This window comes from Urocampus carinirostris, chromosome 11 (genome assembly GCF_059441175.1).
Source record: "Urocampus carinirostris isolate Australia breed hairy pipefish chromosome 11, RoL_Ucar_1.0, whole genome shotgun sequence".
NCBI classification, from domain to species: Eukaryota; Metazoa; Chordata; class Actinopteri; order Syngnathiformes; family Syngnathidae; genus Urocampus; species Urocampus carinirostris.
In genome coordinates this window covers 42,274,760-42,302,727 of record NC_142359.1, presented here as the reverse complement: position 1 = coordinate 42,302,727, position 27,968 = coordinate 42,274,760, and the positions used below count along the sequence as shown (strand labels likewise).

General features: G+C 42.1%; 1 protein-coding gene across 9 annotated transcripts in view; it reads right to left on the bottom strand.

Annotated features, from left to right (window-relative positions):
• Positions 1-22,838: 22,838 nt before the first annotated feature.
• sox5 (SRY-box transcription factor 5) overlaps positions 22,839-27,968 on the bottom strand; it is a 190,726-nt gene continuing 185,596 nt past the window's right edge. For all 9 annotated transcript variants that reach the window (XM_088347757.1, XM_088347758.1, XM_088347762.1 and 6 more), the window contains one exon: positions 22,839-27,458. In XM_088347757.1, the coding sequence (XP_088203883.1) occupies positions 27,155-27,458 (304 nt within the window). In that variant the 3' untranslated portion in view covers positions 22,839-27,154. The remainder of the gene's footprint in view (positions 27,459-27,968) is intronic.

Here is a 27,968-nt window from a genome sequence, read left to right as displayed (position 1 = left end):
TGTATCGACATTTCGTTCTGTATACACGTGTACACAAATGACAATAAAGTAAATCTGAATCTGAATCTGAATCAGAGGCACAAGTAGTTGAGTCACATCAATCTTTTTTATCTCAGTGGGACAGCCCTCCAAATTTCCACAGTTTAGTGGGGCAGATTCCTCCATCGGAAGATATAGTTTATTGTCATCTGCATGGCAAGGGAAACTGATATTATACTTTCGAATAATATCACCTAATGGGAGCATGTAAATGCTGAAAAGAAGGGGGCCAAGTACTAAACCCTGTGGAACAACACTGGTAACACGCAAGGGCTCTAAAGTAATTTCACCATATTTAACACAATGGGTCCTATCTGAGATATAGAATCTGAACCATAAGAGGACAGTTCCTGAGAGACCAATCCATGTTTTCAGCTGGTCTAGTAAGGTATTATGGTCCACAGTGTCAAAGGGAGCACTAAGGTCCAGCAGCAGCAACAGTGACCGCATGACAAGAGCCTCAAACGCCTTATACAGACTTTAGTCTCAGACCAAACTATATAAGTTACTCGCGACTATTGGTATTATTGGCCAAGCATGTGTCCAGAAAAAAAACAGACAACAGAACAGTAAGAAATAGAAAATTAGCTGAAGAGCTGTAAGCCGCTGCGTCCAAGAGGATGGTCATCAGCAATTCAATGGACAACCAAGAGATGTTTCTCAAAGTCCAGTGCGGCTTATTAATGAAAGATAGATCACAAACAGGGAAAACAAATGCAATTTTCTCTTTTTTTCTTTTATCAATGTTTAAATCTTTTTTTTTCATTTTTTCATTTTTATGTGTTATTATTATCATTTTTTGTTGTCATTTTTGTTTGTTTGTATGTTTCTTTTTTCTTTTCTTTTTTTCTCTTCTTTTCAAAAGTAATAAAGTGTGTTTTGGTCACTTTAAGTCTCTGTGTTTTTTCTTCTTCAGTTTCGTTCTGTGTACATTGTTACACAGAATGACAATACAAGGAAATTATTATTATTATTATTATTATTATTATATTATTTTGTACTCGTTTTCGGTGGCACGACAGAATACAGCAACATCTAGTGGGAAAAATAATACACACTATCCCTTTAAATTTCACCTTAAGGCAGGGGCCTAAAACAATCTTTTCGGGGGATGCAATTGGCTGCAAGTTTGAAACTACTCTAGATGATGCAAATTTCTCAACCTTTGAAGAAAAATGCACATTTATATATTGGTTTGTGTATCTTTTTTAAAGTATGATGTTTTTTATACCCCCAAGATGTGATAAATCATACATGAAAGGGTTAAACAGCTTCCACACTTATTTACATCCAGTTTCATTCCGCAATGCAGTTTATTGGTACTTACTTTTTATGGTTTGAGCACTTGTGTGTGGTTTTTATTTTTTACATTTCTATTCAATGGAGTCTAAATACATCATTCACCCAATGTTACCAACCATATTCTTTAGATGAGTGCTGACAGATTTTTGCGGATGGATTTTTTTCCCCTCGTTTTTTTATGAGATAATTACAGACATGTTACGTTTTCCATGACAGCGCATTTCATGTTTTAGGGTGGCTTATAAATATATATTTAACGTTGATACCCTTATGTGGATAATTGTTTGCCATTATCGTAAATCTGTGTTTACTATCGGGCTGTGTTATTCTTTTTATTGTTGAGTGATAAACACAACTCAAAATAGTTAGAAAAATGAAAGGAAATCACAGTTACAACAATATGGCAATTAAAGAAAAGTGTTGCACTTTTTGGAGATTTCTTGAGATGCTAAACAGTGTTGGTCATGTTACTTTAAAGGAGGAATTCATTATAGTTACTCACTACTTCTTACTGAATTACTCTATCGTAAAAGTGACTAGATACCAGGGAAAGTAACCATTTTTGCTACTTTAAAGATAATTTGTATGTCAAATAATTAGAAATTTCCTGAGAACTGTGTTTTTTAACCTTGGCCCGCTAAAAAGTGCCGTCTCTTTAGGTGTTTTTTGTTGCTTTAATCTCTACATTACCAATTATTATTTAACATCATGCATGCAATGACTCAAAAAGGGAGAAAAATAAAGCAAAACAGACAAACATGGGAAAAAAAGAAATTAAAGATGAATAACAACAATCACAAAAGGCAAACGAAGATATAATGATATAATATAATTTTAACCAATTTATGCTCAAGAAATTTAAAGTCAACAACAGGAATCCGAAAAAAATGCACGTTGACCAATCACAAGAGAAAAAAATCATCTCGGAGGGAACCGGCTGTTGAATGGTGGGGAGCCGGATCCTTTAGCTTACTTCCAAGAGCCAATAAAGACGTTTCATTTGTGAACGACCTCAGGTGTGCAGGTACATGCCACCATTGGAGTTCTGCAGCCAGAGTAACACACTGCAGTAACAAAAACTGAGTAACGGTGGAAAAAAATCATAAATAGTTAAAACTTGAGAACGAGTCGAAAGAAAAAAAGAACACACTGAGTCGGAAACTTCAGTTTTTGATAGCCCCTTCCATCGGAGGTACGTGCTTCCAGCATCAGCTCAAAGAAGAACACGCTTCTCCTTTTTCAGGAAAAATTATATGACAGTCAAGTCAAGTCACAAGCAGTCACGTGCAGCACGAATCTTATAATTGCACAAACCCCTATTTTTTCTGCTGTTATTAGGTTTAGTGCTAGTCTATTTTGGAGTACCATACTATGTAAGGGCCCGGTCACACAGCCGTTTGCGGCTGAATCACGGCCAGATATTTCTGCCTGTGAGGAGGACGCTATTGGACGCTTTGAGATCGCCATACAAACGAGATACAGCAGTGCTTAACACGCGGTCGGAAATTCACGCGCAGTTGGCAGCGCGAAAAAGTTTTGCGCTGATCAATGGTACACAGCCTTTCACGGGCGTATCTAGGCTGAATCACGGCCAGAGATTTCTGGCCGTGAAGCAGACGCTGTTGGGCGCTGTTGGACGCTTTGAGACCGCCATATAGACGAGATACAGCAGTGCTTTACTCGCGGTCGGAAATTCACACGAGGTTGGCCGCGCGAAAAAGTTTTGAGCTGCTCAAAACTTTGAGCATGTGTTAACCGCGGGCGGCACACGAGGTAATGACGCGGAAATGACGCGGAACGACGTGCTCTGGCCGCGGCCAGGGCGTGGTTACACATGGGTAGGACGGGAAATTTCAGCGGGTAATCGTGGGTGGAGCATGGTAATAGCATGTTCTGCGCCTGTATCGCGGTGTTATTACGTGAAATTAGCGTGTTACGCGTGTGCCGGATTTTGCGTAGGAGTCGGATTTGGGCACAACACCGGCTTGGGAGCTTTTATACCCGTGGTCTACACGAGAAAATGACGCGGAAATGACGCGATGAGGAAGCGGAACAGTCGCCGGCGTCTGTTTTGCGGGCATACCACCGATGAACAGCGGGTTGGCCAATTTTGCGCATTTTCCATCGCGGGCAACCACGGACAAAAAAAAAACGCAAAACTTTACCCGCGATACAGACGCAAACGGCTGTGTGACCGGGCCCTAAGGCCGAAATTTCGTTATTTTTGAGTTATTCTGTTTTCAAGGAAGGCGTTAAAAAACTTTGGAGTCTGTAGTCTAATGTTTCTAGACTATGTTTTTAGCTACTCCCAATGGAGATAAGGGGAAAGGATAATCTTTGATCTCACTGAGTGGTGTTTAAACTCCTTGGGTACATCAGTTCCATATACTGAATCATGTTCTATATATTTGGCGGGGGGAATCCTCTTTGGTACAGCTATGTGTTGTATGTGTCACTTTAAACCAATTTGAAAGGTGGTTGGCTGTTAAGACATATGCATGGTCGGTTACGAGACAGGGGTGCATATTCCTAAAGCATTTACAGGTATAGACGAATATGTTTTCTACCCATCTAATACAGTAATACATTTTGTCTATATCTTCTTTTCGTCTAACGATATTGTTTCATTAAATTGTTGATTATCTAATCTTCCTAGCTCAACTCTAGTACCTTTGAAATGACCACAAACAGGGAAACGCCATGCTTCACCCATGTTTTTTGTGCATGGAATTAATAATGGGGTGAAAGATTACTCAATGTGCTTCTAGAAAGTGTTTGGGCATAAAGTACCTGTTGGTTAGTGCGTCAAATAAATTTGACAATGTTTGACAATGACAAATTACAGGCTCCTGCCCCACATCAAGGAAATATGGGTTTTGTCTTTCCAAGGAAGATCTAAGCTTATTTACTGTTCAATAGAATCGGTCTTGGTGCGATTTCAAGGTCTCATTAAGCAGGACAGCTAAGGGCGGCAGTAGCACAGGAGGTAAAGCACTCGTCTTGGGATCAAGAGATCGCAGTTCGAATCCTGGCTCCTCCGTCTTACATGTCAAAGTGTCCTTAAACCCCTAATGCCCCCAATAAGCAGGTTGGCGCCTTGCATGGCCGCCATTGGTGTGAGTGTGTGTGTGAATGGGTAAATGTGAAGCACATTGTAAAGGGCTTTGGAAAGTCTTGATTGACTTGAAAAGCGCTATATAGATGCAGATCATTTCATTTCATTTCAGTGATTGGTGATTTGCCGATATTGCTTCACCTTCTATGATCGGTATGATTCTTAATGCATCATTTCTAGTCATGGCTGTAACATATATGTGTGATTGTGAGACAGAAATAGGCTTGTAGGAGCATACGAAACCTTTGATTCTTTTCTTTTCCTTCAGATACTAATTTATCATATCAATATCATGTGTTAGAGTCAAATGGGTGTTCGTGTTCACCTTTTGGAAACACCCAATTTTCATAATGGTCGTCTTCCTCTGCTTTTGGTTGATTATGTGTGTCAAAGACAAAGGATTTGGTATGCTCCAACCTTGCCCACATCTAGAACCACACGTTCAGATTGGAAAACCCCATTTGGGGACATGTAACATATTGTCAATAACCAATATGGATCTTTTCCAAACACTTCAAATCTCACCCACAAGTTCACACAACCTAGTTCTTACAGATCAACAACTAGGCCAAGGCCTTGTTCTTTTTGTAGTCTCGTTTCCGGTAAATACCTGGGTAGCCTGAATGCAAAAAAACGGGCTGGCCAAGTATTTGTGTACGATTGGTCCGGGTTGATCACGTGCAGGAACCACTCATCGCAGTAGATTTCTCCTTTACCCCACGCCGAGTCTCCCCACCGATCGAGGTCTTGGAGTCAGATGGTGATGACGGATTTTTTACCAGTCCCTCCATTTTGAGGAACTCTCTTTGGTCGGTGGTGGTGTTTCCTGGACCTTTTTGCACTGGACCTCCCGTTGATCTTGTTGGCTGTTGGTGTTGTAAGCTGGAAAACGTATGGATAATTTTTGGAAAATGTGTCCATCTAAAATAAAAAAGAAATTACTCCATTGTCTTGGTTAGTTGCTCTCCAACTGGCTGGCAACCGGTTCAGGGTATCCCCTGCCCAGCACACCGTGACTCTACTGAGGATAAGCGGTGCAGATAATGGATGGATGGATGCTTGTTATTTTTTTCAGCTGTGTCTGAATTCACAGCAAGCAGTATTTTGTTCATCTTCGTTCAGATGGCGCACCTCTTGACAGAAGCGTGATCGTGGATCTGAACAAGTTGGGTAGCCAGGACGGGAGACGGAGCGTGGATCGGAGATCGGAACAAGTTGGGCAGCCGGGACGGGAGAATGAAGCGTGTTCGGGGACAGAATCAGGCAGGTTACGGGGAGCCGGGACAGGAGATTGGAGCATGGAGCAATACAGGAAACAGGGGACGGAATTAGGCAGGTACAGGTAGCCAAGACTGGAAAACGGAGTGTGGATTGGGTATCGATACAGGAAACAGGGTACAGAATCAGGCAGGATTTGGGTAGCCTGGACAGGAGAACGGAGCGTGGATCCGGGATCGTTACAGGAAAGAGGTGAGGATCAAAACGGGAGCCAGTGTCAAAAGTGCTTGCCTTGCATGCGCTGAGGTACGCTGATGGACTGACCAGGAGTGAACGAGGATGACGTGCTTAAATAGGGAGAGGGGTAATAAGGAAACGAGCGGCAGATGGGTCTGAAACAGTGAACTCAGAAATAGACCCAGCGAACGCTCTCACAAGCACTGATCAGGGAGAGACAGAAGCTCCCTCCGCCCTGCAGCGCTTACAATGGCCTGAGGAAGAGAAGGTTGTGCTCCTTCCTTCTGCAACAAGTCCAACGGCAACAACAGCTGCTTCAGCATAAGCATGAGCAAATGGCTAAACTCACGTTCTTTTCATGTCAGTTGCCGTCATTGCCCTGGCCCCCCGGGAATTCTCCTCCTGCCGTGCCGTCGTCCTCCCCGCCCGTGCAGCGGTGACCCTGCTCTGATCTGGGGCTTTCTTTGTCAACTGCCGGCTGGTCTTTATATGCAGCCCAGGATGGTGGTATACACTATCAATCACCTGTCCGGTAGGGCTCAGCTCTGGGGAATGGCGGAGTTCAAACAGAGGCCTTGAGCCTACTCCTCATTTCTTCTACTCGCCCAGGAAATGACAAAAGTTTTTGACATAGGGTCATCATCGGCTGACGCGTCTAGATCCCTCAAGAGCATCCAGCAGAGACAGCAAACCATCGCCGACTACTACATTGACTTCCGTACACTTGCCAGCCGCAGCAACTGGAACTCCGAGGCGTTGGATGATGCCTACCTCCACAGCCTGAGCGATTACCTGAAGGATGAACTGGTGTCCCACGCCCCAGCTGCTGTTCTCGACGATGCGATTGCTCTGACGGCACGCATTGATTGTCCAATCCAGGCGCGACGCCGTGATACGGGCAATCCGACAAGATCAACCGGAGGAAATGAAGGGGGGTTCCTCCGCGAGGGCTTCCCGCTCTGCCTACCCAGCGAGCACCAGAACACGTTATTTTTTCCTCTCGCCCTAAATTCCCTGATCCCTAAATAAAGCATTGTGTTAAACGTTACGCATTTGGGTCCATTGCTTCTATCGGTCGTGACATAAACAAGTAAATTGCTTGCAAAAGAAGAGCATTTTATCCTGAAAAAGGCACAGCAACAAATATATTCTTACCGTATTGGTAGACAATTTTGCTCATTTCAATTATGTTTTTTGTACTCAAAATACTATAGGTTGTTTATTGAAAAATAAGAAAAACGTCCTGAATATTTTTTCATCCAGTTAAAGGTCGATAACTTTGTTTGAAAATGTTAAACCAAGATCGTAAAAAAGGAAAAAAAGGAGAAATGAGATAAAAGAAAAACAAGAGAAAATATGGGAAAAAAGATAGGAAAAAATATAACTTAAAAAGAGCAGACAAACTCCACTATTTGGTATACAAATTATCGAACAGATGGAGTCGATACCGGACAGGACGGGACAGACAGGATTGATAATGAAACAGGATATCGAAATAAAACAGGACAAACTAGACGGGAATGGAAACTGGACGGACGAGTCAGGCAGGCGGACGGACGAGTCAGGCAGGCGGAGGGGCGAATCAGGCAAGAAGACGGGCATGGCAGGCCGGCCAACAGGTGCGGGAGACTGGACAACGGGCGGGGCAGGCCAGCCGACGGGCGCGGCGAACAGCGGACAGCACACTTAGCTTATATAGACGGAAAGCAAATCTGTCAAGGAGCCGCAGCTGGTGCCACACAGATAACGCCACACAGATAACAGGAGTTATCTACCGCTGAAAATAACTAGCACAAAAAGGAAGTTTCCCGCTATAATGCTCGTCGATTTTGGGAGATTCCCTTGAACAGGGAAAAATGCTCATTCCCAAGAACGAGCTAACATGGTGTTAAATTTGAAACTGATTTGGTCTCGTGCTCTGGTTGGTCGCAACGTATGGCCCACGCGCTAAGCTCAGGGCTGCAGTGCACGGCCGCGCTACGCGGCTGCATGCAAGGCGGTTAAAAAAAAAGTGAACTATTGATCAGTTCCTCATTTTATATGGACCAGGGGCGCTTGACCAGATCATGCCTCTATGGGCATGGTCTTAGATATCTGATCATGCCTCTATAGGCGTCGTCTAAGATATCTGATAATCACAGTATCGCGACACTGAAGCTAAACTTTTTAGAAAGCCAGAAGTGAGAAATTTGCATAATGTTCTGTACTTAAGAATGCCCTTCCAACCGACATAATTACTTATGGTGAGAACATTTTTTTATTAATACATAGCCTTGGATGTTTCAATGACATTCAAATCTTCATGTTATCAGATTTCATTATGGTACATGGTGAATTGGTACCAGTCGTTCCATCCATTCCAAAGTTCTGAGTTACTTGGAAGTCAATTTTGTGCTGGGCTTATTTGCTCTACAGCAAATAGATCCAAACAAAACGATCTGTTTTTCTGGAACCTTGTTGGGATGAATGAATGAATGAATGAATAAATGAATGACTCACCGAACGAATGGCCTTTGTTGTCATTATACAATAGCATGAACGCAGATTTGGGAAGGAAATTCAATGTTTTTGAGATGAAGTGTTTGAGGAGTATGTGATTTCAAGGTTCTCTTATTATTATAAAAAATCATACATGGACTTTCCCCCTCATATCTTTCAGATCTGATTTCCCCCTATGTTCCGGCCCGAAGCCTTCGTTCTGAGAGCGCCGGTCTTCTGGTGATCCCAAGAGCCAAGAAGTGTTCCGCTGGTTCGAGAGCGTTCTCCAGCCGGGCACCGGTGTTGTGGATTGCTCTTCCCCCTGAGATCCGATCTGCAACCTCAGTGGAAATGTTTAAATCTAAGCTTTTAAAACTCACTTCTACTCTATAGCATATGAATAAACTAAACTGCTCATGTGTAATAACCTGTCAAGCCCTTTTAGACTCTTTGTGATTAAGGGCTATACAAATAAAAATGACTTGACTTGACTATGTTAGTGACAAAATTGGATAGATTGAGAAATGAAATTGTGAGAGACAGAACTGGAGTAGTCGGGACCTGAGCAAGCTGTGGATTAGAGAGTACTTGGTTGGTTTGGACACATGGAGAAGATGGATGAGGATCGAATTTTGAAGAGGATCTACAGAGCAGAAGCAAATGGAAGGAGACCAAGAGGAAGACCGCGATTGACGTCGATGGATGGTGTTATGAGTGCACTGCAGGAAAGAGGTCTAAAAATAGTGGTGATAGGAATGAGTGGAGAGTTGTTGTAAAAGGATAGTGGGATGTTTAGACGTATTCTAAGGGAAAACCAGCAGGGGTAAACCAGTGAAAGCTGTCGAGCCCTGCTGTTGAACAGAAGAGTGTGTTGTGTCACCCTGAACCGAGTGTGACATGGCTGTTTTATTGTGTCCCGTTTCATCTGGAGGGACAAAAGCATGACCTACTTGGGTGCCGAGGTGCTTAACTTTTTTGGGTGTTTGGACATTTGGGTTGGTCATGGTCCCCCCAAAATCTTGTTGTCGTGATTGCCTAAGTGAAGTCACCTGGGGCAATCGTTTGGCGCGCTGGAGCGCACTTCCTGATTGGCTGACGTTCTCCACTTAAGCGGTCTGCGTCCAGAGATGGACGTTCGAGTGTACTCTTCGTATCCCTGAGTGTTTCTCCAGACTACATGGTACCCACGACTTCTTTTGCCTGATTCATGCCTGCCTCCCGTTTTTGACCTGTTTCCGTTCCACGTTTTGCGACCTACTCTACCGCCCCGGCCATCGACTTACCCGCTAAGCTGGACCTTCAATCTATCCGTCACGGAGCTGCCATTCCGCCCGAAGAGGCTGACGACCAACAAGCGCCGACGTCCCAAGCCAGCTCCAACAACTCTTTCAAATAAAAACTCTGAAACTAACGCTAATGGATCCGAGAGTCTGTTCTGGTCCCTGACAGAACACTCGAACCATAACATGGATTCAGCGGAGGTTTCTCTCCCCTCGGGAGAATGCGGAAATGCCGAGCAGCAAAGCGCCTACTCCACACTGAAGGCGCGGTACAGCAAATAGCCCATGACGTATCCACCCTGGTTCAGCAAGTACAACGACACCAGCACTTGTTTGAGCAGCACCAGCAACACTGGGCAAGTTTTCCCGGCATGTTTTCACAGCAAACAACATCATCAGGGAGAAGCAACACTTCCTCGAATACCCGGCCACGAAATCCGACTCCGCCCCTTCCCGATCAGTTCGGCACCGGCATTGTTGAACCACGAGTGGGTGCGCCGGAGTAATTCTGTGGCGATCCCGCCCAGATCCGCCCCTTCCTTATAAATTGTCGGCTGATATCCGACCTCCAGCCCCGAAATTTCGCGACCGAAGCGGCGAAAGTGGTTTATGTACAAGGGCTGCATATGAACGAGGGCTGACGGCATGCACCTCATTTAGTCTCCTGGCCCAATAAATGACCAAGGTTTTTGACTCTGGTTCTTTGTCGGCCGACGCCGCCCGTTCGATCGTGAACATTCGCCAGGGGAGACGGTCCATTGCCGACTACGCAATCAACTTCCGTACGCAAGCAGCCCAAAGTCACTGGAATGAAAAGGCGCTGGTCGACGCCTACCTCCACAGTTTGGCCGGTTACCTCAAGGATGAATTAGCATACCACGCTCCTCCGGCAACACTTGACGAAGCTATTGACTTGACCGCCCGGATCGACCGTAGGGTTCAGGCGAGACGCCGGGAGTGGGGAAGTCCCAGCCGATTCGTCACCAGGCCAGCTCAAGAAGCGGGTAATGTACCGAACCCCCCAACCGCGTCCATCACCCTCTATGAGATGATGGAGGTGGACCGTACTTCCCTCTCGGTCGAAGAACGCCAGCAAAGGCGTTCCGAACGGCTATGTTTTTACTGCGGCGGCGAAGGTCATAGGGGGGTCAATTGCCCATTAAAAGCCAACGCTCGTCGGACATAGGTGACGTCCGATTGAGCTCGGCTTTAGTTTCGTGCCCCAAGACTGATAGACTCCAGGCCCATCTCCTTCTTCCCGGTTCACCTCAGTCCTTACATGCCCTGATCGATTCTGGCGCTGAAGCTAATATCCTTGATCCGTCCCCTCGCACGCAAATTGGGGATACCCGTTAAATCCCTTCCTAATCCTGATCCTTAGATGGTCACCTGTTAGGCACCATATCTCAAATAACTGAACCCATTCCATTTACTTCACTCCCTGAGCCAACCCCTCGTTCTGGGCCATCTGTGGTTGGTCCAACACAACCCCCACTTTCACTGGCGTCCTGGGTCGATATGAAATGAAATGAAATGAAATGAAATGAAATGATCTGCATTTATATAGCGCTTTTCAAGTCAATGACTTCCCAACGCGCTTTACATTGTGCTTCACATTTCCCAATAGCGGCCGTGATCTGTGCAGCCATGTAAGGCGCTAACCTGCTTATTGGGGGTATTGGGGGTTCAGTGTCTTACCCAAGGACACTTCGGCATGTAACACGGACAAGCCGGGATTCGAACTGGGATCCCTTAATCCTAAAACGATCGCTCTACCTCCTGAGCTACTGCCGCCCCACTGGAATGGGGCATGGACTGTCACCAAACCTGTCTGCGAGCCGCTCCTTACCCTGACAGTTCCACTTCCCCAAAGGCTCCACCCGATCTGTCCAATGTCCCAGTTTGCTACCACCACCACGGGAAGTGTTCAGTAAAGCTAAGGCCTCTTCTCTACCCCCTCATAGACCTTACGACTGCGCGATTGACCTTCTGCCAGGGTCCGCTCCTCCTAGGGACCGCCTCTACTCCTTGTCAGTTCCCGAGAGGGAGGCTATGGAGAAGTACATTTCTGATGCCTTGGCGGCTGGTATTATTCAGCCCTCCTCTTCTCCAGCGGGGGCGGGGTTCTTCGGAAAGAAGGACGGGTCACTCCGGCCCTGTATAGACAATCGAAGGCTCAATTACATCACGGTTAAGAATCGTTACCCTTTGCCTCTGCTTGCCTCTGTTTTTGAACTTCTACAGGAGGCCACGATCTTCACTAAGCTTGACCTGCGAAATGCCTACCATTTGGTCCGAATCCGGGAGGGAGATGAGTGGAAAAGGGCGTTTAACACACCCACTGGCCACTACGAGTACCTGGTAATGCCATTCGGGTTAACCAACGCCCCCGCCGTTTTCCAATCCTTGATTAATGACATTTTACGTGATGTGCTCAATCGCTTTGTATTTGAGTACCTGGATGATATTTTGATTTTTTCAAAGTCCCTCGAGGAGCACCAAAAGCATGTCCAGCTCGTTCTCCGTCGTCTCCTGGAGAACTCTCTATTTGTTAAAGCGGAGAAGTGCGAATTCCATGCTGAGACTGTTTCGTTCCTGAGCTACATTGTGTCGGAGGGGAGCCTTCAGATGGACCCTGCCAAAGTATCAGCCGTTACCTCTTGGCCTGTCCCGGAGTCTCGCAAGAAACTTCAACAATTCCTAGGATTCGCCAACTTTTACCGGAGGTTCATAAGGAACTACAGCTCGGTGGCAGCTCCTTTCACGGTCCTCACCAGCCCTATGGAGCCGTTCCGGTGGTCCCCCGCAGCCAATGAGGCTTTCGACTCTCTAAAGAACCATTTCTCTACGGCTCCTATATTCCAGGTACCTGACCCCGCACGCCAACTCGTAGTGGAGGTGGACGCCTCAGATGTGGGAGTGGGTGCCATCCTGTTTCACGGGTCGAACGAGGACCAGAAGATGCACCCGTGCGCCTTCTTTTCCCGGCGGTTATCCCCGGCCGAAAGCAACTACGATGTCGGGGATCGTGAGTTGTTGGCTGTCAAGCTAGCACTGGAGGAATGCCGGAATTGGTTGGAGGGGGTAACGGTGCCGTTCATAGTTTCGACAGATCACAAGAATTTGGAATATATTAGATCGGCTAAGCGACTAAACCCACGTCAGTCACGTTGGTCCCTCTTCTTTACCCGTTTCAATTTTACCCTGTCCTACAGACCCGGGTCTCGCAACGTGAAGCCTGACGCCCTCTCCCGGCAATTCCAGAAGCCCGACGAGCTACCTCAGGGCCCTGCGACGGTTCTCCCGGCTTCCCGCATGGTAGCGGCTGTTTCCTGGGATATTGAAGCCCGAGTCAGAAAGGCGCTACCTGATCAAGCCAGCTCCTGTCCCGAGGGCCGACTATTCATCCCCGAACCCTTACGGTCCGAGGTCCTTCAATGGGGGCACGATTCTCGCCTGTCTTGCCACCCGGGGTCGGCTCGGACCCACAGTTTCTTGTCCCTGTCAAGTGTGTGCCCAGAACAAAGCCTCTCACCAACGCCCAGCCGGTCCATTACATCTTCTGCCGGTTCCCCGCCGGCCGTGGTCCCATATCGCCATGGAATTTGTGACGGGATTGCCAGTATCTGAGGGGATGACGGCTGTACCCAAGCTCCCCTCGGCCAAGGAAACCGCGCTGGCAGTTCAGCAACACGTATTCCGCCTCCCTGGCAACCCTCAGGACATTGTCTCGGACCGGGGTACCCAGTTCTCGTCCGTTTTTTGGAAAGAGTTCTGCCGTCTGCTGGGAGCCTTAGTCAGCCTCTCATCAGGGTTCCACCCTCAGTCAAACGGTCAGTCAGAGCGAGTTAACCAGGATCTGGTGACAGCACTCCGCCGTATGTTCTCTCGTGAACCGTTGTCCTGGGCTCGGCAATTGGCATGGGTGGAGTATGCCCACAATTCCCTGGTTAGCTCCTCCATGGGAATGTCCCCCTTCCAGTGCGTATATGGCTACCAACCTCTTATGTTCCCTAGCCAGGAAGTGGAAGCCTCCTGCCCGTCAGCTACTGCTAACGCACGCCGCTGTCGACAAACCTGGGCTTGTGCCCGGGCTGCACTCCTCCGGGCAGGCAACCCCTCAGCAGTCCGTCTCCGCCTACCAAGTTCTATGAGGGTGCACCCCACGTTCCATGTCTCCCGGATCAAGCCCGTCAGCCAGAGCCCGTACCGCATCCTCCCCTGGCTCCGCGCCTTCTGGACAGGGAACCTGTCTACAGTGTGCGTCACGGAGCTGCCATTCCGCCCGAAGAGGCTGACGACCAACAAGCGCCGACGTCCCGAGCCTGCTCTAACAACTCTTTCAAATAAAAACTCTGAAACTAACGCTATTGGATCCGAGATTCTGTTCTGGTCCCTGACATTTGTGTGTGTTTTTTTCTACTTTTTCCCTTTTTTAATTTTCTTTGTTTTTGTGTATGTGTTTGTCTTGCTGTCGGTCACCCCACTCCAGGTATATGACCAGGGTAGATAGATAGATTAAAAATCGGAGGGCTTCTTCTGACATTGCAAGTAAACGTGTTTTAACGGACAAAAATGAGTTCATTCGAGGAATCAACTCTTTGCCCTGAAGGATTCTCGTGCCGGCGTGATGAGGGGATGGAGAGCCGGAGCTAGCTAAGCGGCTAGTCTCTAGCTCTTTGAGTTCTGATTTGTATTGTATACGTCTTCGGTACCGTCCGTAATCATAGTAAATGTGAACTATCTACCAAATAAGACAGACGAACTGGCTGTCCTGGTGAAAAACATCAAAGTACACAGGAGTGCAGTTTGCTGTGTTTTACGGAAACGTGGCTCACGTCTAGCATCCCTGACGCGAACGTTGAGCTACCCGGAGCTACCGGAGCTTCAGCGCTGTTAGACAGAGACATGAAAGCCTGCGGGAAGCGGAGAGGAGGTGGACTCGCTAACACAAAGTGTCGTATCCCTGGGCACAAAGATTTCCATCTGCTGCAAGGACGTCGAACTTTTGGACTAGTGTGTGACGTCATACACTCTGCTGTGGCTAAACTACAACAAAGCACCCCGAGGGCATCCTGTTAATCTGTTAATGAACAACAAAGGAGACTGCTGGAAGTGTGAATTTCCCAACGGAGATGAATAAAGTATCTATCTATCTATCTATCTATCTATCTATCTATCTATCTATCTATCTATCTATCTATCTATCTATCTATCTATCTATCTATCTATCTATCTATCTATCTATCTATCTATCTATCTATCTATCTATCTATCTATCTATCTATCTATCTATCTATCTATCTATCTATCTATCTATCTTACTATCTTACTATCTTACTATCTTACTATCTATCTATCTTACTATCTAAACAAGCTAAAAAGATAAAAATGTGTTAAAGTATAATATATACAATAAACATGTGCATACTCACAGTAGAAGGATGCTGTGGTGCCATGTTTTTGTTTGTCATTTTACCAGATGATGCCTTTTGCACTTGACCAGGTATACCCCACCCCCCTCTCATGAATACATTGACGACACAGCTTTAAACTTCGCCTAGTTAGCGGCTCAGTGTCACAGCACATAATATTAACAACTTTAAAATATTAATGTCACATAATTCTCATTCCCCTGTTCACAATTTAGCAACGGATTGTTTTTCATTTTTCTCTGAAAAAAACTACATCAAATGCAAATATGGGCCCAGTGAAATATTTTTAACGATTCTTTTCAACTGTTGTGATGTAAATGGGAGAGTGGATGATTGCGCATTAAGCGGCGCAAACTCCTACGGCGCACCCTGGGCTGTCTGTGTGAGATTTTAATCTGCAGAGTACTTTTGAGTACAATAACAAGGACAAAAAGGATGCCAAATCCTTTCACTTGCTTTTCAACTATTCACACGTGAACCTTTTCTCCAGTATTACCTTGAGGCTATTTTTGAAAAATTCAATACGCCCTGAGTACAACAAAGTCCTTCACATACTGAAGAGGAGTTTTCGATCTTTATTGCCTTGAAAGGCCATGAATGTGTCTATATGTGTGTGTGTGAAGCTATGCTAATAAGGAAAAATGTTCTCCGTGCGAGTGCCTTTAACTGTGCATTATGCAGTTTTTCTTCTTTTGTGGAGGAGTCAGTAAGAGTTGATTGGCGAACATATGGACGCAGAAGGACGACAACATTTTCACGAGAACACTGAGTGGGGTTGTATGTTTACCAAGCCATGCAAAATGGGAGCATCAATTAAAGATCGACTCTGACAAGTTTGACCCATTCCATGCGCTTTTGCCAGTGGTGCAGTGTGAAAAATAAATTCTTACTCTATTGGCCGAAAATTCTGCTTATTATACTCTTCAACCAATGTTCATTCTAACTTGCGCAGTTGCGCACTGGCCATACCTTCTCAGCGCCTGTGAAAATCTCTCCTGCGCGCAAATATCAACTTAAACCATTCCGTCTTTGTATTTGTTGTGAATGTAATCGAACGGTAATGCACGCCGTATACAAATCACTTTTGAGCAGGTAACATGTTTATTTTGACTTTTTCTATTCAAATCGCTCGTATTGAAACTGTTATGCACTCTACCATAAAGCTTATTTCTGCATAATAAGCTGTACGGTAGAGTGCATAACAGATCCCAAAAGTGATTTATGTACGGTGTGCATTACCGTTCGATTACGTTCACAACAAAAACAAAGACGGAATGTTTTAAGTTGTATTACATTCCCAACAAATGCAAGACGAAGTGGATTTGGTTATATGTTCGAAATTACATTCCCTAAAAGTGATATAAATGTGAGATAAAACGAGGTAAAAGTGGTTGTAGTAGCGAAGGGATGCAAATCTCGGCAGGGATGCATTTCTCGGCATAACACCGGGCTGTAGAAATCATAACCGCTCAAGACACAGTCCCGTGAAGATCAAGATTTCAAGCTATGGCACCGAAGAAGCCAATATGTTATTATTGTAATAGTTTTTCATTTTTATTTTATTATCTTGTTATGAAATGAAAATAAATAAGAAAAAAGAAATAAAAATGGATTAAAACGAGGTCACTACGGTGACGGGGATCCATGTCCACCCCTTGACGTCTCGAGCACAACTGACGTGTGCTCGGCAAATCGTGCTGTACATACGCGGAGAAAGGCGTTTGACCGTCACACGCGTAACACGCTAATTTCACGTAATAACACCGTGATACAGGCGCAGAACATGCTATGACCGTGCTCCACCCACGATTACCCGCTGAAATTTCGCGTCCTACCCACGTGTAACCACGCCCTGGCCACGGCCATAGCACGTCGTTCCGCGTCATTTCCGCGTCATTACCTCGTGTGTACCACGTGGTCTAAAGTTTTGAGCAGCGCAAAACTTTTTTGCGCGGCCAACCGCGTGTGAATTTCCGACCGCGAGTAAAGCACTGCTGTATCTCGTCTGTATGGCGATCTCAAAGCGTTCAATAGCGTCCGCTTGACAGGCAGAAATTTCTGGCCGTGATTCAGCCTCGATACAGACGCAAGCGGCTGTGTGACCGGGCCCTATGATTGTTGGGTATAAAAAGGTTAAAATTGTTTTGCATTTTATATTTTTTGTAGATTTATAAATATTTTAATCGTATTTTCATGTTTTTTTGTGTTAATGAGTTAATTTTAAAATGTCAAGTGTATTCCTTTTTCTTCTCTTGTATCTTTTTCTTTATTTGACATCTTCCTGCAGAGGATCATGTCCAAAGCTTTGGTGAAACATGGAGGCAGAGTCGGTATTGGGGGACACAACATCCTTCGTTTTTCTGATGATATTGCCGAATGTACTTTTTCATTTTTTACTGTCCTGAGAAGCAATTGAAACTTCAATTGAAACGTTTATTGTGGTCATGGTTCTTCTTTCGTGGTTTATAATTCAAAATTAGATGAATTCGATCCTGACCACAAATTTCTATCAACTAGCTCAGACAATTGCAAATATTATACCGGAAATGAATATAATACTTTTGTTAAATCTGAAGGGAAATTCTCAATAATTCACCTCAACAGTCGAAGCATGTACTCAAATTTTGAAGAAATTACAGAATGCTTACAGCACTTTGAGAACCCGTTTAGTGTGATTGCAGTTTCTAAGACGTGATTCAATGAGGAAAAGGGAATTGATTAATCAAGTGACTATAATTTGAACTATGTAAATAGAAGAAACAAAATAGGAGGAGGAGTAGCTATATATGTGCAAAAAAGATTTAAATCTAAGATACTACAAAACATGTCATTTGTATTCGATGATTTACTTGGATGTCTTACAATAGAAATTATACATGAAAAAGAAGGAATATTATACTCAGTTGTGTATATAGATCAACGGGCTCAAATCTTGAAACCTTTACGAACTGGGCTGAAAAAACATATTCTACAATAGGCAACAAAACACTATTCATCCGTAAAGATTTCAACATAGATCTAATGAATCCAAACAAACATAAAAACATTGATGACTATATTAATATAATGTACAGTATGAGTTTGTACCCAACTATATTAAGGCCTAGGAGATTTACTTCACACAGTGCAACACTCATTGACAAATAATATTGAATCTACAAACGTCAGCGGATTACTGGTTTGTGACATTTCTGATCACCTACCAATATTTACAGAGTATGATGAAAAGGTTACTAAACAAGAATCAACTACAGAATATGTTTACAAACGAGTTAGAACTGAAGAGACTATCATATCACTCAATGATGACTTGGTTAAACAAAACTGGAATGCTATATATGGTACGATGATGTGGATCGTGCGTTTGACATATTTTGGGAGATATTCACCACCAAGTATAACAAAAACTGTCCAATGAGAGAAACTAATATTAAGAATAAATCAGTAAAGCATCCATGGATAAGTAAGGGTTTATATAATGCTTGTAAGAAAAATCACCTTATATAAAAATATATTAAACTAAGAACTGAGGAAGCCGAATCCCGATATAAAACATATAAAAACAAATTGACAGGAATAATAAGAGCGAGCAAGAAATTATACTATACCAATTTATTTCATAATAACAAAAGCAATATTAAAGGTATTTGGGATGTATTAAATAGTATAATAAAAACGAGAGAATGTAAGTAATGCATATCCAAACTATTTTATCGATAAGAACAGTGTAAACTATAACTTAAATGAAGTTATGGAGAATTTCAATAGTTATTTTGTAAATGTTGGACCAGAGCTAGCTGCAAATATCCCAGAGTGCGATAGTAAGTAATTTTAGTTACTGGTAAAAATTAACTCCAAGACCATGTTTTTATCTGGGGTTACGGAATCAGAGATCTTAGACGTGGTAAACAACTGTAAAAACAAAACGTCTATGGATTGTTTTGACATCGATATGGTACTAGTTAAGCAAATCATAAATAGCATTCTGAAACCATTGGCATAAATATGTAATCTATCATTTATATCAGGCAAATTTCCAAATCAAATGAAAATAGAAAAAGTTATTCCAATAGACAAAAATGGAAAAAAACGCATTTTTCCAAACTGTAGACCGGTATCTCTGCTTCCTCAGTTCTCTAAAATATTAGATAAACTTTACAATAATAGACTAGAACAATTTATAGAAAAACATGGATTGATTAATGAAAGTGAATGTGGTTTTAGAGCAAACAGATCAGCAACAATGGCTCTTATTGAAGCAATCATCCATAGCATAGAAAAAAGGATACGCAGTTGGGGTATTTATTGACTTTAAAAAAGCATTTGATAACATTAATCATAATATACTATTAAAAAAACTGGAAAGATATGGCACCAGGGGCGTGGCTTTGCAATGGATTCAAAGTTATTTGACGGGGAGGAAGCAATATGTGAAAATGGGAGAGTTGTCATCTGAATACTTGGACATCTGTTGTGGAGTACCACAGGGTTCTATCCTGGGTTCAAAGTAATTTAGTTTATATATTAACAATATTTTGTATGTTTCAAAACTATTAAAATTTGCAATATGTGCAGACGACACTAATATTTTCCATTCAAATGATAATTATATTGATTTGGTAATCTGCATTAATCGTGAATTAATTAACCTAAAAGTATGGATGGATATGAATAAATTATCTTTAAATGTAAATAAAACCAAAGCAATATTCTTTGGTACTCGCAAGGCAAATCAAGATTTAGAAGTAAAATGGATGGTGCTGTAATAGACACTGTATCAGAAATTAAGTTTTTAGAGGTCATAATAGACAATAAATTAAGCTGGAAAACACACATCAGACACATAAAAAACTAAGGTATAAAAAAATCATTACTGTAATTAATAAAGCCAAATTCATTTTAAACTATAATGCATTGTATTTATTATATTGTTCTCTAGTTCTGCCATACTTAACATATTGTGCAGAAGTCTGGGGCAATAATTACAAAAATTCACTACAGCCCCTTTTTATCCTCCAAAAACGTGCAATTAGAACCATGCACAGGGTAGGATATCGGGATCACACTAATATTTTTTTGCAGTCCAAAATATTAAAATTGGATGATTGAGTAACATTTTTCATTTTACAACTGCTATTTTAGGTAAACAAAAACATAATGCTAGAAAACATCCCAAAAATATTCATTCGGAAAGAGGGAAATTATAACTTAAGAGGCTGTAGTAAATTCAAAATCCCAGAGGTGAGAACTAACAGGAAAAATATGTGTGTGTCTGTGTGTGGAGTCAAACTTTGGAACAATTTACAAGACGAGATCAAACAATGTCCAACTATTCACGTGTTCAAATTTGAATACGAAAAAACATTACGGGCGGAATACAGAGATAAAGAAAATGGGGTATGAGTGATACGGGAGATTGGAAATTCTGAGTTTACAACCATGATTAACTTTGTTGTTATTGTTGCTATTGTTATATCATAACTGTTATTATTAATATTATTCCTATTATTGTTATTATCATTGGTGTCGCAGTGATGTTTGGTGACTAGTGGCATTATGATGTTGAGGGATGGGTACTACGATGATTAGTGTATAAAATATGTAACTATTGTTATTATTACAATTATTGATATCTGACCTATGTAATATGTGTATCCTTGAGAGTGTGTTGTATTTAGACACAAAAGAGGAGCTATCTATAGAATGTAATTGATAGGGGTAGGGAAAATGAGCGTCCGCTTCTGACTACCCCTTTTTGAACATGTTAGGATAACATTATTTTGCTGTTGAGTCATTGTTTTTATCCTGTTTTTATTTTAATGTTCGGAATAAAGTTTTCATTAATTTTATTCATTCATAGCTCTGTGTCAAATAAATGACACAACATTAACATTTTCTTGATCATACCTGTCAGCCTCAGCCAATTGGTCCCTTTATCAATGATTGCAAATCCTCCTAATCAAGCAATAATAATCTCGTTCGTAAGTATGGCAGCATAAAATATCTGTATCATATCTAAAAACTATACAAACCCATTTGAAAAACATACTGTCACAAGGTGGAAGGGGTGACCGGACCAGAACGGAGGCAGGAGGCAGGAAGGGAGAACTCAATTGCGTACGATCAAAGCTTTTATTTGCCAAAATAAAAGTTGTCCAAAAACTCCGGGACAAAACAGAACAAAAACTTTCTTACACTCAGAAAGGTCAGGTACAGGTTTCCTCCGACTTAAACTAAACAGGACAAGGCATAACAGAACAGAAAAGGTATAATGAGCTAACACCCGCAATACCCACAACCCAACCTTAAATAGCAGCCATGCAATTAGCTGATCTGCTTCAGCTGGTGACCAGGGGGCAGGGCAGACCGGTCGCCACGGCGACCGTGACACATACATACTCTAAGATTACTTCATTTTTTTGTAAGGAAGAATACAACAATTTGTAAGGCCATGCATGGAGCCTGGAGGTTGACATATTTTTTCCTTTTCTATTGGATATTTTATCATGTTTCTTCAATAACATAAAAACTATCCTTTAAATAAGCCAAATTATCTTATCTAGCATTTGTTAGCCCATCTCATCTCATTAGCTGCACCGCTTATCCTCAGTAGGGTCACGGGGGTGCTGGAGCCCATGCCAGCAATCATCGGACAGTGGGCAGGGGACACCCTGAACTGGTTGCCAGCCAATCGCATGTCGTCATTGCTAACTCGAGCAATCATGTGAACGCCCTCTGATTGGCTGATTCTCCATTCTTAAGCACGCTACGCCCAGACCTCTTCGTCTGAGGATACGTTTGTACCCTGTATGACTCTCCTGATTACCTGTTCCGTCTTGATCTGTTTACCTGATTCTGCCTGCCTCCGATCCGACCTGCTTCCGTCCCACGCTACGATCTTCTCTCCAGCCCCGGTAAACTTCACCTGCTAGCCTTCCGCACTCCGATTGGCAACGTGTTCCGACAGCCATCGCGTCTCCCGCTAGCCCTGTACGCTTCCCTAAATAAAGAACTGTAACGAACGCTCTGAGGTTTCCTGTTCTGTTCTGGTCCTTCTGACATCGCAAGGCACACAGGGACCGACAACTCGCTCGCGCCAATCCACCTGAAATGCATGTCTTTGGAATGTGGGAGCCCATTTTAAGAAATATTTTTTTACCTAAATCGGAGAAATCCTTTTTTTATTTTTATGCATTTTTATTTTGGAGTGCTATGTCTAATCTCTTCGTAAACCACACTCACTACGTTGTTATCAATGATAATAAGGAACTGTACTCTCATGGTTTAGGTCCTACCTGTCAGACAGGATGCAATGTGTTAACTATGGCAATCTGACCTCTAAACAATCTAATGTCCCCTGTGGTGTTCCACAGGGCTATGTACTTGGCCCCATTCTTTTTAGTATTTATATGATCCCACTTGGTGACATTATCCGCAAGCATAATATTAGTTTTCATTGCTATGCAGATGACACTCAACTGTATGTGCCACTGGAGACAACTGGACAGTTAAGTTGTAGAAATCTGGAGTATTGCCTTACTGAGATTCAAAGATGGATGTAACTTAATTTTACGCCTTAACCCAGAAAAAAATGAAATGTTGATTATTGGTCCAGCTCAACCTAGACAAATGTAATATCACCCATAGTGAATCGGTCAAAAATCTAGGTGTTATAATGACTTGGTTTGGGTTTATATAATGTGAAAAAAAAGTAATACACAACCCACACAGAAGTTTACTGAACACATTGCTGTCTTTATTAGAGCCTCGTCCGGCAGTAATACTGAAAAAAAAGTGAACTTAGAACAGATGGTGGCAGTAGCCCACGTCTTTTTTTTTTTAATGCATTTTGTTCCACCCTCAATTTTTCATAAATTGAATTCAGTTTTTTATTGTTCTCACATTAGAGTCCTGCAACTCCTGTGGCAAGAATAAACATCAATAAAAGCGAGGAAAAGGGAGGAGAAAAAAAAAAACAATATACAACTTATATTACACTGTGTTATGAACAAAATATAAATCTATAACTCTATGTTATATTTACATACTTATCTTTCTTGAATTTTTCAAGTTGAAATGGTCAGATATTTTCTGTTTGCGTGTGTGTGTTTTCCTTCGGAATTCCAACTTGGTTTTGAGCTCTGCTCATGACCTTGATTGTCTTAAATAATACAGTCACCTTCTTTATTGTCCTGATTTATGGAAGACTGAACCTGCCATACGTAGAAATAAAAGTATATGCCTACAAATAGATGATGTCTAATTAACTGAACACATAGATACATCACGTAATACTTAAATATATCTAATAAATGCAATTTATTCATATATTTATGCATTTTATCATTTATTTGGTCTGATATTTTACGAGTATCTATTTATTTCAGTATTTATTGTGCCATGCATTTTGTGTTTTTTTTTTTTTTTGCCATTTATCCATTCTGTTGTTTATTTTGTCATTTATTGTGTCATGCAATTTTGTTTTGTTTTATGGCATGTATTTTGTCGTGATAACATTTTATTCAGATGAGGGGGGCTGGTCGAACAGGCTGAGCTCCTCACCTATTGGTTGATCGACAGCACACCAATCAACTAAAATGCCTTTACTATCAGTAGCAGAAAATCTCGGCAAGTTTCACTCTTATTTCAATAACATATTTTTGTGACAAAATACACAACAAAATGCATGACAAAATATAAAATATTCTACATGACAAAATAAATGACAAAAAACCCTGATAATGTACAACATGACCCACAACAGATTACGGTGATTCCTTGTATAATGCAGTTCACAGATTTGTATTATGTATTGTTGTCTACATTTTGATTAACTAATAACTCCCTAAGAGAGTTATTGGTAAAAAAAAGTTTACATGTACAGAACACCATTTTGTTTTTATTATACAAATAATTCGGCCTAAAAAAAAAGGTTTAGTACTTTGATTTCAATGTATTGTACAGTATTTAAGTGTACAATGATTGTACAGTTATACAGATTTCGGTTGTTTTTGGAGCGTAATCCTTAAAACAAACAATGGTTTACTGAATACGACAAAATAAACTACAAAATGAATATTGAAATAAATAATTGACAAAATAAATCACGAAACACGCAAAAAAATTTCACAACAAAGTACATTACAAAATACAGTGATCCCTTGCTATAACGCCGTTCACCTTTTACGGTTTTGCTACTTTACAGATTTTTATCATGTATTGTGTTCTGCATTTTGATTGGCTAATCACTCTCTAAGAGCTGCAGTATTGAAAAAAAAAACATTACAGGTACGAATACACTATTTTTCTTGTTAAATGAATGTGTGAGCCTGTAAAAAGGTATTGTACTTTGATATCAACTTATTTGATAATATGTAATTGTATGATAATGATACTGCTTTGCGGCAGCTGGGTGATTAGCACGCAGACCCTTGGCGGAGATCCAAGGTTCAATTCCAGCGAATGCAGTGGAGTTTGCATGTTCTCCCCCTTGCCTTAGTGGGTTTCCTCTGGACACTCTGGTTTACTACCATATTCAAAAAACATGCATGGCAGGTAAATTGCCCGGTTCAAATTGTCCCTAGGTGTGAATGTGTGTGTGAGTCCGTCTCTGTGTGCCTGGTGACTGGCTGGCAAACAGTTTAGGGTGTCCTCTGCCTACTGTCCAAAGATAGGGGTGGGCACCAGCACCCCCGTGATCCTAGTTAGGATTAGCGGCAGAGAAAATAGATGGATGGATGTACTATTACGCAGATTTTGCTGATCACGTAACCCCCGGATAATCGATGATTTACTTTACACAACAAAATACACTACCAAATAAATACTGAAGTAGACAATAATTACAAAATAAATGACAAAATGCATAAATAAATGAATAATTTGCATTAATGCTATATATCTGGGATTATGTGATTTATTTACGTGTTCTTATATATGGGATATTGATAAGTTTATACTTTTATTATAGTACACCTGCAAAAGAGATTGCCTATGATACCAGTTGGTTATTTTGACTCTTAAAACTCACTGATGTTCATTGACTTTTTTGACTGCTATGCACTGTTTACACCATTGTCACTATATATTAAGTTTCTGTCCTTTGATGCCCGCACCCTCCAGGGCGGACCTGCTTTTTGTAGCTTAGGAGATTTAATCAAAATAAAGGGCTCAGGGAAGGGGTTTCGGAACAGGTTGGAATCTCCTGTCTGAGGTTTGGCCTTTATACCCTGTTCTTCTTGCAACTTCAAAATTCATTGATGTTGTCTATCCTTATAACTTTAAACTTATTTCATGTTTTTGAAGATATTTGTTTATTCATACATTTTTTTTTACATATGGCAGGATTGGTCCTCTATACTGATTAGAGAGGCCCCGACGGTTCCAGCAGGGGTTATTTACGTCCTATTGCCCCCTACTACTACCCCACTTTTGTTTAGTTGCTTCAGTACAGTGGCGTGATACAGCAAAGTCAAGGCTTGGGCGGTCTAGTGCTCCAAAAAAGCAAATGAGACCCACGAAAAAGAAACAAATGAAAGAAAAACAAGGCTGCCGTTTGCACTAATGAAAATGTCTTTCCTATGATTAGAACAAAGTACTATCACAAAAATATGTACAAGATTGTATCTAAAAAAGAAAAAAAAGACAGCATAGAACTTGTTTGGTTGTCATGAATAATCTCTCAAGTGTGTGTGTTGTCCAATATAATGTCCGACTGCGCTAGTAAACATTGGGGCAAAAAAAATAATAATAACATTCTACATTTTGAAAAAGTGTTAAAATGATCTTAATTATAATAGAACAAAATATCACGTTCTTCTTTTCTCTATTGAGTCTGAGTGCTTTGCGAAACAAAACAAAAACAGGATGAAAAAAGGGGCGGCAGGGTTAAATACCCACACACTAAAATAAAAACCAACAGAGAGAAAAATAAATAAATTAAACTGTACATTACTTCATAGACAAAGCTGACCACCCTTATAGTTATTGTTAATAAAATTAGAAGAGAGGCAGTTTAGAGAGAAAAAAATGTATTCATTTACAAAACAGAAACACTGACTGGCAACTGGATGGAAAATAAAAATATGTATTTGTGTGTGTGTGTGTGTGTGTGTGGTTAAGATATTTTCCATAAACAGCAGTTATTTATTTTGCCACACACACAATCACACACAAACACACACAAATGGCACTGCTGTTGAGGGACGACTGGATTGTCTCGCAAACACAGTGCTTTTCGTCATTGACCCCGCCCACAAAAAACATAAATAACAATAAAAAAAAATCCGTCCGTCTTAAAAAAGTCTCCACCTGAAAAAACATCTCCTTCAAGTGCTTCACAATAAACTGTGGGAGGAAAGAGGTAAGATATCTAGCACAAGCTCAAGCCCAACCCCGACCCGAATTTCGCCCTAAAATGTGGCCTAAGTCAATCTTCATGTTTGGGTCGGACCTGGCTTCTATTTTGCTGTTCCTCCAGAGTCCTCACAAATAAAATATGAAATTTGGGGTTTTTTGTGGGCTTGGTCCTGAAAACCAAGTCAATTGGTCAGGCTTTATTACCGGCGGCCTTGGCGCGGGTCAGGCTTGATTTTTTTTTAAGCCTGATCTTACCTCTACGATGAAAACAAACATTTTTCTTTCATATCATTATTAATGACAGAACAAAACAGAAACAACAAATCACATTCACAAGCCACTTATTGGCACCGTGTACCTGAGTGAAAATATTTTATAACCGAGAACAAGAAATACATCTGTTTTGATTTTTCTTTAAAAAGCATCTCAAGAAACAAAAAAAGGTCCGCTGTCTTTAAAGTGTCATCTGTTTCGGCCCTGAAAAGGTCCTCCCACTTTATTTTGTGTACAAAGTGTTTAAAAAGTCACTTTAGTCGCCAACCCTCCCTTTCACACACTCAAGTGTAGGGTTGGCTGCCTTCATCTTCATCCAAGAATTCGTAACAGTCAGTGTGGTAGACCGGTCCAATGCTGCAGCCGATTAGTCGGATGCTGGTTTTGGAAGGAAAAGAGGGACGGAGCTTCCCCTCTTATTAGGCGATGTGATTCTCGTTGTCGCTTCCGTAGTCAGCCTCCTCGTCCTCGTAATCGAAGTCGTCGTAAACGTCTCCGTTGCTATCATGAAGCCGAAGATCTTCCTCCTTGATGTGGGGTCCCTCGTTTTTCAGGGCGCCCGTTTGGGATGAAAGGGCGTTTTGGTGGTGGTTCGCGTTGGGTTCCGGGCTGCTGGACATGCTGGAGTGCTCGGAGGGCATCTGGGGGGAGGGTAAGCCCGCCAAGGAGAGGGCCCCCGGGTAAACCACACCAGCTGCCGATAACGGAAGCTGGCTCTGCTGCCTGGAAACACCCACAAGGAAGGCGGTTCCAGTATAAAAAAAAAAGATTATGATTGACAGCTGTGAGTGTGATAATCATGGCAGAATGTGATACATTTTAGCACTAATTCTGCTAAGATCGCAATCTTACTCCATAGGGACAGTGGGAATCATTCATTAATGTGCGTCACTAATGAGTTGACGAGGTATTTTGCTACTAGTTGGAGTCATAGTCTTACCTGCACTTCATTTAATTTTGTAACTTTGACATTCAGTGCGCTTTTCAGAAATTACATCGCATCATCACCTACTGTGGGGCTTTGTTATGCTTTGTTTTAATTTAGAGTATTTTTTTCAGTGAAATCCGAAACAAACTGCATCCGTCTAATTTGCCAAGAAGCTGTGGTTGATTTCAAACAATATAATATCAAGAGGCACGGCCAGCTTAAACATGCTGACTACAAAAAGCTAACTGGAAACAAATGCTGTGAATAGGTGAAGCTGTTTCACGGCACAGCATAACTTTTTCACA